This window comes from Heterodontus francisci, chromosome 36 (assembly GCF_036365525.1).
Source record: "Heterodontus francisci isolate sHetFra1 chromosome 36, sHetFra1.hap1, whole genome shotgun sequence".
Taxonomy (NCBI): Eukaryota; Metazoa; Chordata; class Chondrichthyes; order Heterodontiformes; family Heterodontidae; genus Heterodontus; species Heterodontus francisci.
This window is the reverse complement of record NC_090406.1, coordinates 42,873,878-42,889,327: the sequence shown is the minus strand read 5'-3', so window position 1 is coordinate 42,889,327 and position 15,450 is coordinate 42,873,878. Positions and strand designations below refer to the sequence as shown.

The 15,450-nt window shown below is 47.9% G+C and overlaps 1 protein-coding gene across 4 annotated transcripts in view; it reads left to right on the top strand.

The window, feature by feature from the left end:
- The window catches only part of LOC137351776 (procathepsin L-like), a 48,148-nt gene extending 33,460 nt beyond the window's left edge, over positions 1-14,688 (top strand). For all 4 annotated transcript variants that reach the window (XM_068016593.1, XM_068016592.1, XM_068016590.1 and 1 more), the window contains 2 exons: positions 8,764-8,869; positions 14,084-14,688. In XM_068016593.1, the coding sequence (XP_067872694.1) occupies positions 8,764-8,869; positions 14,084-14,183 (206 nt within the window). In that variant the 3' untranslated portion in view covers positions 14,184-14,688. The remainder of the gene's footprint in view (positions 1-8,763; positions 8,870-14,083) is intronic.
- Positions 14,689-15,450: the final 762 nt, after the last annotated feature.

Genomic DNA, 15,450 nt, shown 5'->3' with positions numbered 1-15,450 from the left:
ATTTCCTATCTCCCACCCCCACCGTAGTTTCCAATCGCTCTATCATGGTTTCCAATCTCCCACCCCAGCCAAGGTTTCCGATATCTCCCACAAGTCACATTGCCCAAATTTCCCCCCTCTGCCGCAATAGAGGCCGGAATGTTATGCCCCACACACACGAGCGGGCTGGTGGTGAGGGTGGCCAAAAAAATTGAATGGGAGGCAGGGGTGCCGTTCCTGATGACTTCCTGCCCCTGCTGCAACTTTACGTGGAGTGGTGGCAGCGAGAAACGGCCCGCCCACCCCAGGCCAATTGAGGCCCTTAAGTGGCCAATTAACTGCCACTTAAGGGCCTCCTGCCGCTGCCACTGGTATTTTACCAGCAGCGACTGGCCGGCAAAGGCCCTCAGAAGGCTGCCAGGTAAAAGCTGGCCTTCTTGTGGGTTGGTGGGGGGCCCTCACGATCAGGCAGCCTGTGCCCCACGGAGGTCCCCCCACGGCCCAACCAGCCCCACTGGACAACCCTACCCGCCCCCCCCCCCCCCCCAATTGCCTCACCGCAGCCCTTCCAATCGTCCTCGCCGAGGCCCCAAAAACCTACCTTCTTTCCGGGGCTGTCTTCCCTCTTGCTGCTGTTGGCTGGGTGCAGTCCCAGCAGTGGCCACCACTCCTGGTGTCGCGGCTGGGACTAAGAGCTGCCAGCCCCTTATTGGGTGGCAGCTCCATTCGGTGGTATTTCCTGCCTCAAGGAGGTGGAAGTCCCACCGGAGGCCAGTTAAGGGCCTGGGGAGCGGAAAATCCCGCATGGCTCCCCAGGCCTGGCAGAGTGGGTGGGGCCTCCCGCCCAACGTAAAATTCCAGGCTGAAACGTATAAACAGGAGTCAGCTGTTTAGCCTGTGGCCAATCTGTGTCCTATCTCTACCCACCTCCTTCGCTTCATATCCCTTGATATGTGTGGTTAGCAAATATCAAGCGATCTCAGAATTAAAATTAATTGAGCTAGCATCTACTGCTTTTGTGGGAGAGAGTTCCACAATTCTATCAAGCTTTGCATGAAGGAATGTTTTCTAACCTCTCTTCTGAATAGTCTGGTCCTGATGTTAAGGTTATGTCCCCTTGTCCTAGAGTCCCCCAGAGTTTCTCTCAACATTATCAATTCCTTTCAGGATCCTGAAAACCTCAGCAAATCACCCCTTAACCCTCTGTAATCCAGAGAATACAAGCCTAGTTTCTGTGATCTCTCCTCATTATCTAACCCTTGGAGCCCTGCTAACATTGCACTCCTTCCAAGGCTAATCTATCCTTTCTAAGGTGCAGTGTCCAGAATTGTGCTCCAGATTCGGTATAACCAGGGCTTTCTGTAGCTGTAGAAACTTTGAATGGATATGGTGGATGACTAGTTTATCCATCCACCATTAGGTCTTGCTGGACTACATAAAGCATTATCGGGTCCTGCTCCTCTCCTCTCCTTTAAAAAAAATCACCCTTGACCCCACTGTTCTGGCAAACTACTGCCCCATCTCCCAACCTCTCTCCTCTCCAAAGCCCTTGATGTGCTGTCGCCTCCCTAATCTGTGTCCATCTTTTCTGAAATTCCATGTTTCGTCCAAACAGGTTTCTGCCCCTGACACAGTACTGAAACGACTCTTAAAGTCACAAATGACATCCTATGTGACTGTTACGAAGGCAAACTTTCCCTCCTCATCCTTCTCGACCTGTCTGCAGTCTTTGACATGTTGACCACACCATCTTCCTTCTTCACCGTTGTCTAGTTGGGTGGAGCTGCACTCGCTTGGTTCCATCTAATCTATCTAATCATAACCAGAGAATTACCATCAATGGCTTCTCTTCCCACTTTCCCACACAGTTACCTCTGGTGTTCCCCAAGGATCTATCCTTGGTCCCTTCTTTTTCTCATCTACATACATCCTCTCGGTGACATCCTCTGAAAGCACAGTGTCAGTTTCCATATGTACATTGACAACATGCAGCTTTGCTTCACCACCACCTCTGTCGACTCCACCACTGTCTCTAAGTTATCAGTTGAGATCCTGTACCGGATGAGCAGACATTTCATCAACTAAATATTAGGAAGACTAATGTCCCTGCCGCAAACTCCATTCCCCAGCCACCAACTCCATCCTTCTCCCTGGAAACTGTTCGAGGTTGAACCGGACGGTTTGCAACTTTGGTGTCATGTTTGACCCTGTGATGAGCTTCCGACCACATATCTGTCCAATTACTGAGATCACCTATTTCCACCTCCGAAACGTCTCTGGACTCTTACCCATCTTTCATTTGCTTCTGAAACCCTCATCCTTGCCTTTCTTACCTTGACCAGTCCAACACTCTCCTGACCGGCTTCCCACGTTCCACCCTCCTTAAACTTAAGGTCATCCAAAACTCTGCTGCCTTTGTCCTAGCTCGCAACAAGTCCCTTTCACCAATCACTCCTGTGCTCACTGACCGACATTGGCTCCCGGTTAAGAAACGCCTTGATTTTAAAATTCTCATCCTTGTTTTCAAGACCCTCCATGGCCTCACCTTTCCCTATCTGTGTAATCTCCTCCAACCCCATAACGCTCTAAGATATCTGTGCTCTTCCAGTTCTGGCTTCTTGAGCATCCCCAATGTAGTCAATGTATGGGAGTATGTGGGCTTATATTAGATATTGGTTGATAGCCTATCCCCAGAAATGGAGACAGAGAAGTTGAGGAAGGGAAGGGAAGAGTCCGAGATGGTCCATGTGAAGGTGAGGGAAGAGTGGAAATTGGAAGCAAAGTATATGAAATTTTTAAGTTTGGAGTGAGAACAGGAAAGGGCACCGATTACAGTTGTCAATGTACCGGAAAAAGATATGAGGGAGGAGTCCTGAGTAGGACTGGAACAAAGAATGTTCCACATATTCCACGAAAAGGTCGGCATACCTAGCACCCATGTGGGTTCCCAAAGCAACACCTTTTATTTGGAGGAATTGAGTGGAGTACATTGCTTACTATGCTGCCAATCTTAGTGTCATTGGCAAACTTGAATATATGATTCTCTATTGCGTTATCTGAATCATTAATAAATATAGTGAATAGCTGAGGCCCCAGCAGAGAGCCTCGTGGGACACCATTAGTCACTTCCTTCCAATTCCTGTACACATCCATTATTGCTACTCACTGTCTTCTGCTGCCTAACCAATCCCCCAATCAGGTCAATCATTTACCTTCAATTCCATGAGCTTTAATTTTAGCTAGCAGTTTCTTAGGTCACTGTGTCAAAATCCTGGAATTCCCTCCCTAAAAGCTCTGTTGAAGTGCCTTCACCACACGGATTGCAGCAGCTGAAGAAGGCAGCTCACCATCACTTTCTCAAGGTCAATTAGGAAAGAGTAAGAAATGCTGGCCTTGCCTGCAATGCCCACGTCCCATGAATGAATAAATAAAATGAAAGAAAAAAATGTGGAATCTTCTCGAATGCCTTCTGGAAGTTCATTTAAATTACATCATAGATATTCCCCTGGCTACTATAATTACTTCCTCAGAGTTCCAACTAGTTTTATTGGACATGACCTACGCATTACAAATCTACGTTGGCACTCTCTAACCAGCTCAAATTTCTCTAAGTGCTCAGCCATTTGCTTCTTAATTAAAAATTCCATAACCTCCCCACAACAGATATTAGATTAACATTTTCCTGGTTTCTCTCTCTCAGCTTTCTTAAATAATGGAGTTGCAACTTTCCAATCTAAAGGGACAATTCTTGATATGAGTGAGATTTGGAATAATATGGCTAAAACATCTGGAAATTCCTCACCTACTTCCTGTAATGCCCTGGAGTGGGAAATATCAGGTCCTGGGGAACTTTTCAGTCTTTACTGCTTTCCAAGTGCTTTAGTGTTTTCTAAGACTGTTTTCTTGCTTATGTTAACTTTATTGAGTTCCAGTTCTTGATTTCTTTTTAGTCTCCCTGGAATGTCAGGCATATTATCCTTATGTAAACATATATACATACGAATTAGGAGCAGGATTAGGCCACTCGACCCTTCGAGCCTGCTCCGCCATTCAATAAGCTCATGGCTAAACTGATTACTTCACATTTCCACCTACCCCCGATAATCTTCCATGTCCTTGCTTATCCTCTTCCCCAACTGACATGACCTACCTGTTACAAATCCATTTTGGCTCTCTCTATCCTGCTCAAATTTCTCTATGCGCTCAGGCATTCTGTCCTTAATTATAGATTCCAGTGATTTCACCAGTAGGTGGAAGATGATACATTGTAATTATTCACATAGTCTGCCATGTCCTTACTTTCAATTATAATATAACCTGCATCTGTTTTTTTAAAGGGTCCACATAACCCTTAAGTCTCCCTTCATATCTAATATAATTGTAAAAGCTTTTTGCATTAATCCTGATATGCCTTGCAAGCTTCTTTGCAAGCTCCCTTTTTGCAGCCCTTATTATCTTTTACGTCTTCCTTTGCTGCCCTTTTATATCTCTCTCACTCCCCTGGGTCTACACTATTCTTTACAGTCTTATATGCTCTTTCCTTTAGTTTTATGCTATCTCTCACCTCTTTTATTGACCAAGGTTGTTTTATTTGGTAAGTAGTGCTCTTTCCCTTAGAGGCATTAATTGGTCCTGCATTAAACTATTTTTTTTGCTGAACACCTCTCACTGTTCATCAGTAGTTCATCCTTTCCAAATCTACCATTGAATTTGATCATATTATGATCACTGTTAGATAAATGAACTCTTACTGGTCGATGATTAATTAAATCTGGCTCATTATACATTGCTAATTCTACTATCACCCGCCCTCTTGTTAAATCTAGAACATATTGCTCCAGAACACTGTTGTGAATGTCCTCAGAAATTCACTACTGTTCTAACTCCACTCTTCCCAATTTGTATGACAATTAAAGTCCCCCATTAAAGTAACTTTGCTTTTGCTACGAGCCTCTCTAATCTCTGAATTAATACATTGTGCCACTTCATTGCTGCAATTAGGGATGGTATCCTGGCCAGCGATGCCCACATCCCACGAACAAATAAAAAAAATCTAAACCAGGAAACAATGGCTCAGCTGAAGAATTGGCGGAGTTCCTGATTTAGTGAAGAGATATGAGTTTGAGGGATTGACAAGAGATCCTCGATGATGAAGTGAGTCCCATGAACCAAATGGCTTTTTCTTCATTCCCACATTCTCAAAAAAGAAAGAAAAACTTGTACTAAATGCCACCTTTCATGAGCTAGAATCTCTCAAAGCACTTTACTGCCAATGAAGTACTTTTGAAGTGTATTCACTGTTGTAAAGTAGGAAATGTAGCAGCCAATTTGCGCACAGCAAGCTCCCACAAACAGTAATGTGATAATGTCCAAATAATCTATTTTGGTGATGTTGATTGAGAAATTAATATTGGCCAGGACACTGGGGATAACTCCTCTGATCTTCTTCAAAATAGTGCCGTGGGATCTTTTACTTCCACCTGATAGAGCAGACAGGACCTGGGTTTTACATCTCATTTGAAAGACAGCACCTCCGACACTGTAGCACTCCTTTAGTACTGTTGAGCCATTCTAGATTAGGTGGTCAAGTCTCTGGTGTAGGACCTGAACCAGCAACCTTCTGATGCAGAGACGAGAGTGCTACTAACTGAGCCATGGTTGACACACGTGATGAAGAGAGATTTTTAAAATGTCTTCAGTAGAAAACCTATTTTTTACTTTCTGGTATATTTCAATATGTTAATGGTGTGTTGAAAGACAAAGCATTAGTACAGATAGGGTGTTAACAGACTGAAGATTGAACAGCAGCAAGTACAAACATGAAAAAAAAATGGGCAAGCAAACTGAACAAACTAAGATGAAATGAAATAAACATACAAAACAAAATTGTAAAAAAGAAAAAATAACTAAAAATAAAAGTAAAATGGGAGGCCTGTCAAGCTCTGAAATTATTGAACTCAATGTTCAGTCCGGCAGGCTGTAGTGTGCCTAATCGGTAAATGAGATGCTGTTCCTCGAGCTTGCGTTGATGTTCACTGGAACACTGCAGCAATCCCAAGACAGAGATGTGAGCATGAGAGCAGGGGGGAGTGTTGAAATGGCAAGCAACCGGAAGCTCAGGGTCCTGCTTGCGGACTGAGCAAGGTGTTCCGTAAAGCGGTCTCCCAGTCTGCGTTTGGTCTCCCCAATGTAGAGGAGACCACATTGTGAGCAGCGAATACAGTATACTAGATTGAAAGAAGTACAAGTAAATCGCTGCTTCACCTGAAAGGAGTGTTTGAGGCCTGGGATAGTGAGGAGAGAGGAGGTAAATGGGCAGGTATTACACCTCCTGCGATTGCAGAGGAAGGTGCCATGGAAAGGGGACGAGGTGGTGGGGGTAATGGAGGAGTGGACCAGGGTGTCGCGGAGGGAACGATCCCTTCGGAATGCTGACAGGGGAAGGGAGGGGAAGATACGTTTGGTGGTGGCGTCACGCTGGAGGTGGCGGAAATGGCGGAGGATGATCCTTTGGATATGGAGGCTGATGGGGTGGAAAGTGAGGACAAGGGGAACCTTGTCGCGGTTCTGGGAGGGAGGGGAAGGGATGAGGGTAGAGGTGTGGGAAATGGACCGGACACGGTTGAAGGCCCTGTCAACAACAGTGGGGGGGAATCCTCAGTTGAGGAAAAAGGAGGTCATATCAGAAGCACCGTCATGGAAGGTAGCATCATCAGAGCAGATGCGTCGGAGACAGAGAAACTGGGGGAATGGAATGGAATCCTTACAGGAGGTAGGGTGTGAAGAAGTGTTGTCGAGGTAGCTGTGGGAGTCGGTGGGATAATAATGGATATTAGTAGACAACCTATCCCCAGCGATGGAGACAGAGAAGTCGAGGAAGGGAAGGGACGTGTCAGAGATGGACCATGTAAAGGTGAGAGCAGGGTGGAAATTGGAAGCAAAGTTGATCAAGTTTTCCAGTTCGGGGTGGGAGCAGGAAACGGCACCGAAACAGTCATCAATGTACCGGAAAAAGAGTTGGGGGAGGGGTCCTGAGAGTAGGACTGGAACAAAGAATGCTCGACATATCCCACAAAAAGACAGGCATAACTAGGACCCATGCGGGTACCCATAGCAACACCTTTTACTTGAAGGAAGTGAGTGGAGTTGAACGAGAAGTTGCTCAATGTGAGAACAAGTTCAGCCGCACTCCGCATCTTCCTTGAACAGAGGCCCAACCAGTCCCCATCCACCACCACCCTCACCCGCCTGGCTGGAGTTGCTTCCAATTTCCACTCTTCTCTCACCTTTACATGGTCCATCTCTGACACTTCCCATCCCTTCCTCGACTTCTCTGTCTCCATCTCTGGGGATAGGTTGTCTACTAATATCCATTATAAGCCCACCGACTCCCACAGCTACCTCAACTACACTTCTTCACACCCTACCTCCTGTAAGGACTCCATTCCATTCTCCCAGTTTCTCCGTCTCTGACGCATCTGCTCTGATGATGCTACCTTCCATGACGGTGCTTCTGATATGACCTCCTTTTTCCTCAACTGAGGATTCCCCTCCCACTGTTGTTGACAGGGCCCTCAACCGTGTCTGGCCCATTTCCCACACCTCTACCCTCACCCCTTCCCCTCCCTCCCAGAACCGTGACCGGGTTCCCCTTGTCCTCACTTTCCACCCCATCAGCCTCCATATCCAAAGGATCATCCTCCGCCATTTCCACCACCTCCAGGGTGATGCCACTATTAAACACATCTTCCCCTCCCTTCCCCTGTCAGCATTCTGAAGGGATCGTTCCCTCCGCAACACCCTGGTCCACTCCTCCATTACCCCCACCACCTCGTCCCCTTCCTATGGCACCTTCCCCTGCAATCGCAGAAGGTGTAATACCTGCCCATTTACCTCCTCTCTCCTCACTATCCCAGGCCCCGAACACTCCTTTCAGGTGAAGCAGCGATTTACTTGTACTTCTTTCAATTTAGTATACTGTATTCGCTGCTCACAATGTGGTCTCCTCTACATTGGGGAGATCAAGTGCAGACTTGGGTGACCGCTTTGCGGAACATCTACATTCAGTCTGTAAGCATGACCCTGAGCTTCAAGTTGCTTGTCATTTCAACACTCCCCTGCTCTCATGCTCACATCTCTATCCTGGGCTTGCTGCAGTGTTCCAGTGAACATCAACGCAAGTTCGCGGAACAGCATCTCATTTACCGATTAGGCATACTACAGCTTGCCGGACTGAACATTGAGTTCAATCATTTCAGAGCATGACGGGCCCCCCATTTTACTTTTATTTTTAGTTATTTTTTTTCTTTTTTACATTTTTTACAATTTTTTTCTTGTATGTTTATTTCATTTCATCTTAGTTTGTTCAGTTTGCTTACCCACTGTTTTTTTTTTCATGTTTGTACTTGCTGCTGTTCAATCTTCAGTCCGTTAACACCCTATCTGTACTAATGCTTTGTCTTTCAACACACCATTAACATATTGTTTGCCTTTGCTCCATGACCTTTTGGTCAGCTATGTGGCCTTGTCCAATCTACATCTTCTCCATTGTTATCTCTTGCCCCACCCCCGCCTCACTTGCTTATAACCTTTGACATTTCTAAATATTTGTCAGTTCCGAAGAAGGGTCACTGACCCGAAACATTAACTCTGCTTCTCTTTCCACAGATGCTGCCAGACCTGCTGAGTATTTCCAGCACTTCTTGTTTTTATTTCAGATTTCCAGCTTACGCAGTATTTTGCTTTTATTTATCTGACTGTGGATTGCATTGCTTTGCTCCCCAGGTATTTACTATGAGCCCAATTGCCAAACTGATGTGATGAGTCATGCGGTACTGGTCGTTGGATATGGAAGAGAATCTAGGAAGAGCTACTGGCTCGTTAAAAACAGGTACATTATTCACACTACATATTTAAATAGGAATGTTTTAAAACCTCTTGTCAGAGCAAAACGTAGGATCTTTATTCTGTTTAAAAGCATTTAAAGAAAGATTGACCATCTCACTCAAAGAGAAGGTGGCTGAAAAGGGAAATCAAGAAATTCATCCAGGTGCCTTTAGGGATGTTCGAGGACTGACATTAAGGCATATAGTTGAAGTGTCAAGTTGGGGTACGTGGGGGGAGCTTGACTTTGCATCTGGTCTGTGCTATATTTAATTAGGGCTGCTTGATATTGGGTTCAAGGTGGAAAGGTGCAATTCTGCAGGCAGACTTGATGAGAATATAAATTCATACCTAAATATAAATGAAATAATGCACTATTTTTCAATACTTCATTGCAAATGCAGCAGTAAAAAAGAATATAATTAAAATTGTTGATTCTGATTGGTGCATTGGGTTAGCACAACGCCCTTTCACCTCTAGGACTTTGAATCCAGCCCTGAATTGTGCTGAATGTCTTCTCTGTCTGATGGTGTCAGAGGCTGCAAGAACTGAGTTGGGGAAATCGACATCAATAACTTGCAATTGTGTCACATCTTTAATATAGTTAGTGTTTCATAGAAGTGAAATGGGAGGAAAGATAAAAGAGGGAATTGAAGACATGATGACAGCAGTTAGTTTTTGAGGGCTTTGAAGGACAGACCGTTAGGATAATGGAAGAGGGTTTTGATACAGTTTTCAGTTACAGTGTGAGGCTAAGACGTTTAAGCTGAAGGTGGAGCAGAGAGGAGAGGGTTGTAAAGGGGGCAAGTTAGAACACTCTGAGTGTGTGGCAGCATAAAACGTAGAGGGTGATGGAGAGGATACAGGGGTAGGGGGTGCTGGAGAGGACACGGGGGTAGGGGGTGCTGGAGAGGACACGGGAGTAGGGGGTGCTGGAGAGGACACGGGTAGGAGGTGCTGGAGAGGATACGGGAGTAGGGGGTGCTGGCGAAGACGCGGGTAGGGGGTGCTGGAGAGGACACGCGTAGGGGGTGCTGGAGAGGACACGGGGGTAGGGGGTGCCGGAGAGGACACGGGTAGGGGGTGCTGGAGAGGACATGGGGGTAGGGGGTGCTGGAGAGGACACGGGTAGGGGGTGCTGGAGAGGACACGGGGGTAGGGGGTGCTGGAGAGGACATGGGGGTAGGGGGTGCTGGAGAGGACACGGGGGTAGGGGGTGCTGGAGAGGACACGCGTAGGGGGTGCTGGAGAGGACACGGGGGTAGGGGGTGCTGGAGAGGACACGGGTAGGGGGTGCTGGAGAGGACGGGGGTAGGGGGTGCTGGAGAGGACACGGGTAGGGGGTGCTGGAGAGGACACGGGGGTAGGGGGTGCTGGAGAGGACACGGGGGTAGGGGTGCTGGAGAGGACACGGGGGTAGGGGGTGCTGGAGAGGACACGGGGGTAGAGGGTGCTGGAGAGGACACGGGGGTAGAGGGTGCTGGAGAGGACACGGGGGTAGGGGGTGCTGGAGAGGACATGGGGGGGTAGGGGGTGCTGGAGAGGACATGGGGGTAGGGGGTGCTGGAGAGGACACGGGGGTAGGGGGTGCTGGAGAGGACAGGGGTAGGGGGTACTGGAGAGGAAACGAGAGTCGGGGGTGCTGGAGAGGACACGGGGGTCGGGGGAGCTGGAGAGGATACTGGGGTAGGGGGGAGCTGGAGAGGAGACGGGGGTCGGGGGAGCTGGAGAGGACACGGGGGTAGAGGGTGCTGGAGAGGACACGGGGGTAGCGGGTGCTGGAGAGGACACGGGGGTAGGGGGAGCTGGAGAGGACACGGGGGTGGGGGAGCTGGAGAGGACACGGGGGTAGGGGGAGCTGGAGAGGACACGGGGACAGGGGGAGCTGGAGAGGACACGGGGACAGGGGGAGCTGGAGAGGACACGGGGACAGGGGGAGCTGGAGAGGACACGGGGGTATGGGGAGCTGGAGAGGACACGGGGGTCGGGGGAGCTGGAGAGGACACGGGGGTAGAGGGTGCTGGAGAGGACACGGGGGTAGCGGGTGCTGGAGAGGACACGGGGGTAGGGGGTGCTGGAGAGGACACGGGGGTAGGGGGTGCTGGAGAGGACACGGGAGTAGGGGGTGCTGGAGAGGACACGGGTAGGAGGTGCTGGAGAGGATACGGGAGTAGGGGGTGCTGGCGAAGACGCGGGTAGGGGGTGCTGGAGAGGACACGGGGGTAGGGGGTGCTGGAGAGGACACGGGTGTAGGGGGTGCTGGAAAGGACACGGGTAGGGGGAGCTGGAGAGGACACGGGGGTGGGGGAGCTGGAGAGGACACGGGGGTAGGGGGTGCTGGAGAGGACACGGGGGTGGGGGAGCTGGAGAGGACACGGGGGTGGGGGAGCTGGAGAGGACACGGGGGTAGGGGGAGCTGGAGAGGACACGGGGGTAGGGGGAGCTGGAGAGGACACGGGGGTAGGGGGAGCTGGAGAGGACACGGGGGTGGGGGAGCTGGAGAGGACACGGGGGTAGGGGGAGCTGGAGAGGACACGGGGGTAGGGGGAGCTGGAGAGGACACGGGGACAGGGGGAGCTGGAGAGGACACGGGGACAGGGGGAGCTGGAGAGGACACGGGGACAGGGGGAGCTGGAGAGGACACGGGGACAGGGGGAGCTGGAGAGGACACGGGGGTATGGGGAGCTGGAGAGGACACGGGGGTCGGGGGAGCTGGAGAGGACACGGGGGTAGAGGGTGCTGGAGAGGACACGGGGGTAGCGGGTGCTGGAGAGGACACGGGGGTAGCGGGTGCTGGAGAGGACACGGGGGTAGGGGGTGCTGGAGAGGACACGGGAGAAGGGGGTGCTGGCGAAGACGCGGGTAGGGGGTGCTGGAGAGGACACGGGGGTAGGGGCTGCTGGAGAGGACACGGGTGTAGGGGGTGCTGGAAAGGACACGGGTAGGGGGAGCTGTAGAGGACGCGGGGGTAGGGGGAGCTGGAGAGGACACGGGGGTGGGGGAGCTGGAGAGGACACGGGGGTAGGGGGAGCTGGAGAGGACACGGGGATAGGGGGAGCTGGAGAGGACACAGGGGTATGGGGAGCTGGAGAGGACACGTGGGTAGCGGGTGCTGGAGAGGACAGGAATAGGGAGAGATGAGGAGGACATAGGAGACCATAGAAGGATTATAGACAAAGCCAGGAATGTGGAATTCAGTGCTTTAAGGGTGACAAACCAATGGAGGTTGATGAATTTAGGAGTGATACAGAACAGGTCATAGTAATAGGATTCAGGCAGCTGAGATTTGAACGTTTTAATTCTGTCTCGTTAGCATTCGTCCAATACTTCAGGTCAGATAATCAATCTGACAGCAAAATGGTGGTGACAAAATAGAGCTCAGTGTCATCAGCAATCGGATGGATGCTAAGCCGATCACTATGGGCTAGCATGTAGATGAGAAAAAGGAGTAACCGTGTAAGGGGCATTTCTGAAGTGACAGTGTGGGGGTTGGGTGTTGGTGGCAGAAAAAGTATTGCAGGAGCTGCGTTGGCAACATTGGGACAGGTAGGAGTGCAACCAAGGAAGTGTGTAACCATGGAGATGGACCTCAGAGGAGAGATGTGGAGGGGCCAGCCATCTCAAAACAGAAGTTGAGGAGGACAAGGAGAGATAGAGCACCATGACTGCAAACCCAGAGGATGTTATTGGTGACCGTGACCAGGTTATGGTCTTACTCTTGGTCCATTTCTAAGTGGCTGTGGATTCAAAGCACAAAACTGCCCTTACTTGGCTCAAATGACTCAAGCCATAAGGATGCTTGCGGTGAAGAATTCACATGATTATAATGGGAGATGTTACTTTTCATAAGGACTGGGGGAAGCAAAACTCCAGAGGTAAAGGCAATGAATTTCTAGAGAGTGCTTGGGACAGTTTTAGAATTGCCAAGGCCATACTAAATTTACTGACTAGTAACAAATCTGCCTTAGTTCACCATCGAACAGTAAGATGACATTTTGAAAATAGTGATCATAACATGATTGAATTTATTGTTAGGTTTGAGACGAAGAGAGCAAGTCACAAAACATTTTTTTTTAATTTATGTAAGGCAAACCTTGATGGTGTGAAAAATTAAATACTGGCAGTAAGCTGACCTGGATTGTTAATGGATAAAACTACGGGTAAACAAAAATGTTTTCTTATTCCAGAAACAGGAAATGCATTAAAACGCTATCCTTTGAATCTCAGAAGCATATTGCAATTCTGAAAAGAAATTCATAAATAATTTATTCCGATTGCTTCCGAAAAAAGCAAAGGAATTATGTAATTATTATTGGATAATTTTGTTTAATTCCATTTTTGCAATGTACTTACTTTGCATTCTACTGTTATAGAAACTGCTTACAGTAATTCCAAATTGTTTTTTTCACTCTTTTCAACCCTATCAGAGTCCAACAAAATGGGCCTTGAGTTCTGGCTATAGGGACAAGCTCGTATTGCAGCTAGCTAGGATTGCCAACAGAAATTAAAGATTAATTTTCAGGACAATACTGCAGGAACCCAGGAAAAACATAATAGAGGCATTAAATTAAATGTGTGTTTTCACTTTTTTTGAACTTTTGTTCACAAACCTTATGGAGGTGGAAAAAGGGCCGTCCGATTGGGGGCAAGCAGTCATGTGATGAAACCTCCAGTAATACTTCCAGCCAAGGTTGCTAACCCTAATAGCAGGACTCCAGCAGCAGAAGAGTTGGGAGAAATCAGACAGTACTAATCTAAATTTGATCTTTAAAATGCCTGAAGGTTAAATGAGGCAGGAAGGATTGAGGAAGGTAAGGAGATCAGACGTTAGCATTTCTGGGGAAGGATGAGTTAAAATAGGAGACTGTATGATGAGTACGGAGGCCATTGGATTATGGTTTTCATGGAGAAGTGGATGGGTTTGAGGCCTCAGGAATTCCATAGGAAAAAAAATGGATTTGAACTTCTTCAGTTATGGCAAAGCAAAGACCCTGGTCTTGTTGCAACACAGGGAAAGATGCAGAAAGAAGGAAATATATATAGGACAGTGGACGTATAGGTCAGTACTTACAGGTCTGTGGACAGAGTGGGCAGTGACAGTGTCCATAGAGCTTAGGAGTAAAGTGCAGTGCAGCACTGACCATAGCAGTATTTGCAGCAATATTTCCAAACACAAATAACGTGATTTAACAATAATTGTTTCTTTTTAAATGTTTTCTAGCTACGGTGTTGAATGGGGAAACGAGGGCTACATTTTAATGTCCAGAGACAGGGAAAACAACTGTGGAATCGCAACGCATGCAGTCTATCCAGAGATTTAAAGTTTTTTTTTCTGAACAGAGAATATGAAGGCTTCTGTGGCGTGTGTTGTGTTTTATGTTATTTTAATTACTGTTGCTTCATTCTTATAGCCTTTAAATGGAATCTCTATCCATTATTTTCTATGCTGGTATTAACATAAATTGTCTTCTCCTGGGGCTGTACTTATATCGCTAAATAATCTGAATGAGGGATTTAACATACATTAGCTGATTGGCATTGATTTCTGAACAGGGCTTGTTAATCACATGCTCTGTCTGACCAGCTCAAAACCCAGCACACTGCCCCCAAGGGCTGGATGAGGCTGGGTTAAATCACTAATGTTACCATTTGGTTCAGGTGCCCAGAACCTTAACCAGATGTTTTCAACTTAAGTCAACCAGTAAATGCCAATTTCTTAACATAGTGTCGATAAAGGTGAATGGCTTTGTCGAACTCTCTGGGCACCTGCACAGTGGCTTATACTTTATTTTTACAAATGATCATAAATGTATAATTGACAAACAAGTGAGGAGTGTTTTGAATGATATTTCTTTTATTGATTTTATAGTCATCTGTGGCTCAGGTGTAGCACTTTTGTCTCTGAGTCAGAAGGTTGTGGGTTCAAAGTCCCACTCCAGAGACTTGAGCACATGATCTAGGCTGACCCTTTTGTGCAGTGCTGAGGGTGTGCTGCACTGTCGGAGATGCTGAGCTGGGTTTTAAGAGCCCGCCGCCGATCCTGGTGGCGAGCTCAAAAAATGGCGGGCCGCATGCCAAAGAGCTGCCGCAATCTCCCACGCGGCGGCTCATTTAAATAGCCGGGGAAGCCCGCACTCCCCCCAGTCACGTGGAGGGGGCGGGCTGTCCGTCACTGGCAATGGCGTCAGTTGCCTGTGCATATGCTGCCATATTTACATTTTTAAAGATACACCCCCAAAATTTACCAAATAAATTTCTAACACCCGTTTCCCACCCCCCAATAATAACTACTTTAACTATTTGCCCACTTCCCTCCCCCTCCCTCCCCAACCCACCAAAACACTTACCTTTTAAACCTGGTAGAACTGCTGGTCCCAAAAGGTGGTGAGCAGTTACACAGAGTTAAAGCTTCAGAGCAAATATAAAGTGGAATTCGCAATAAACACTGAACACAGGTAATAAACAGTCCTATAAAACTCTATGTTTGGCCTGATTAAGTCTTGTTCCAGAATTATTATATCAGGATCATGTCGTGAAATACACCATGCAGTGTTAATGGGATAGGCCAGGGGTTTTTATGGGTTGTGA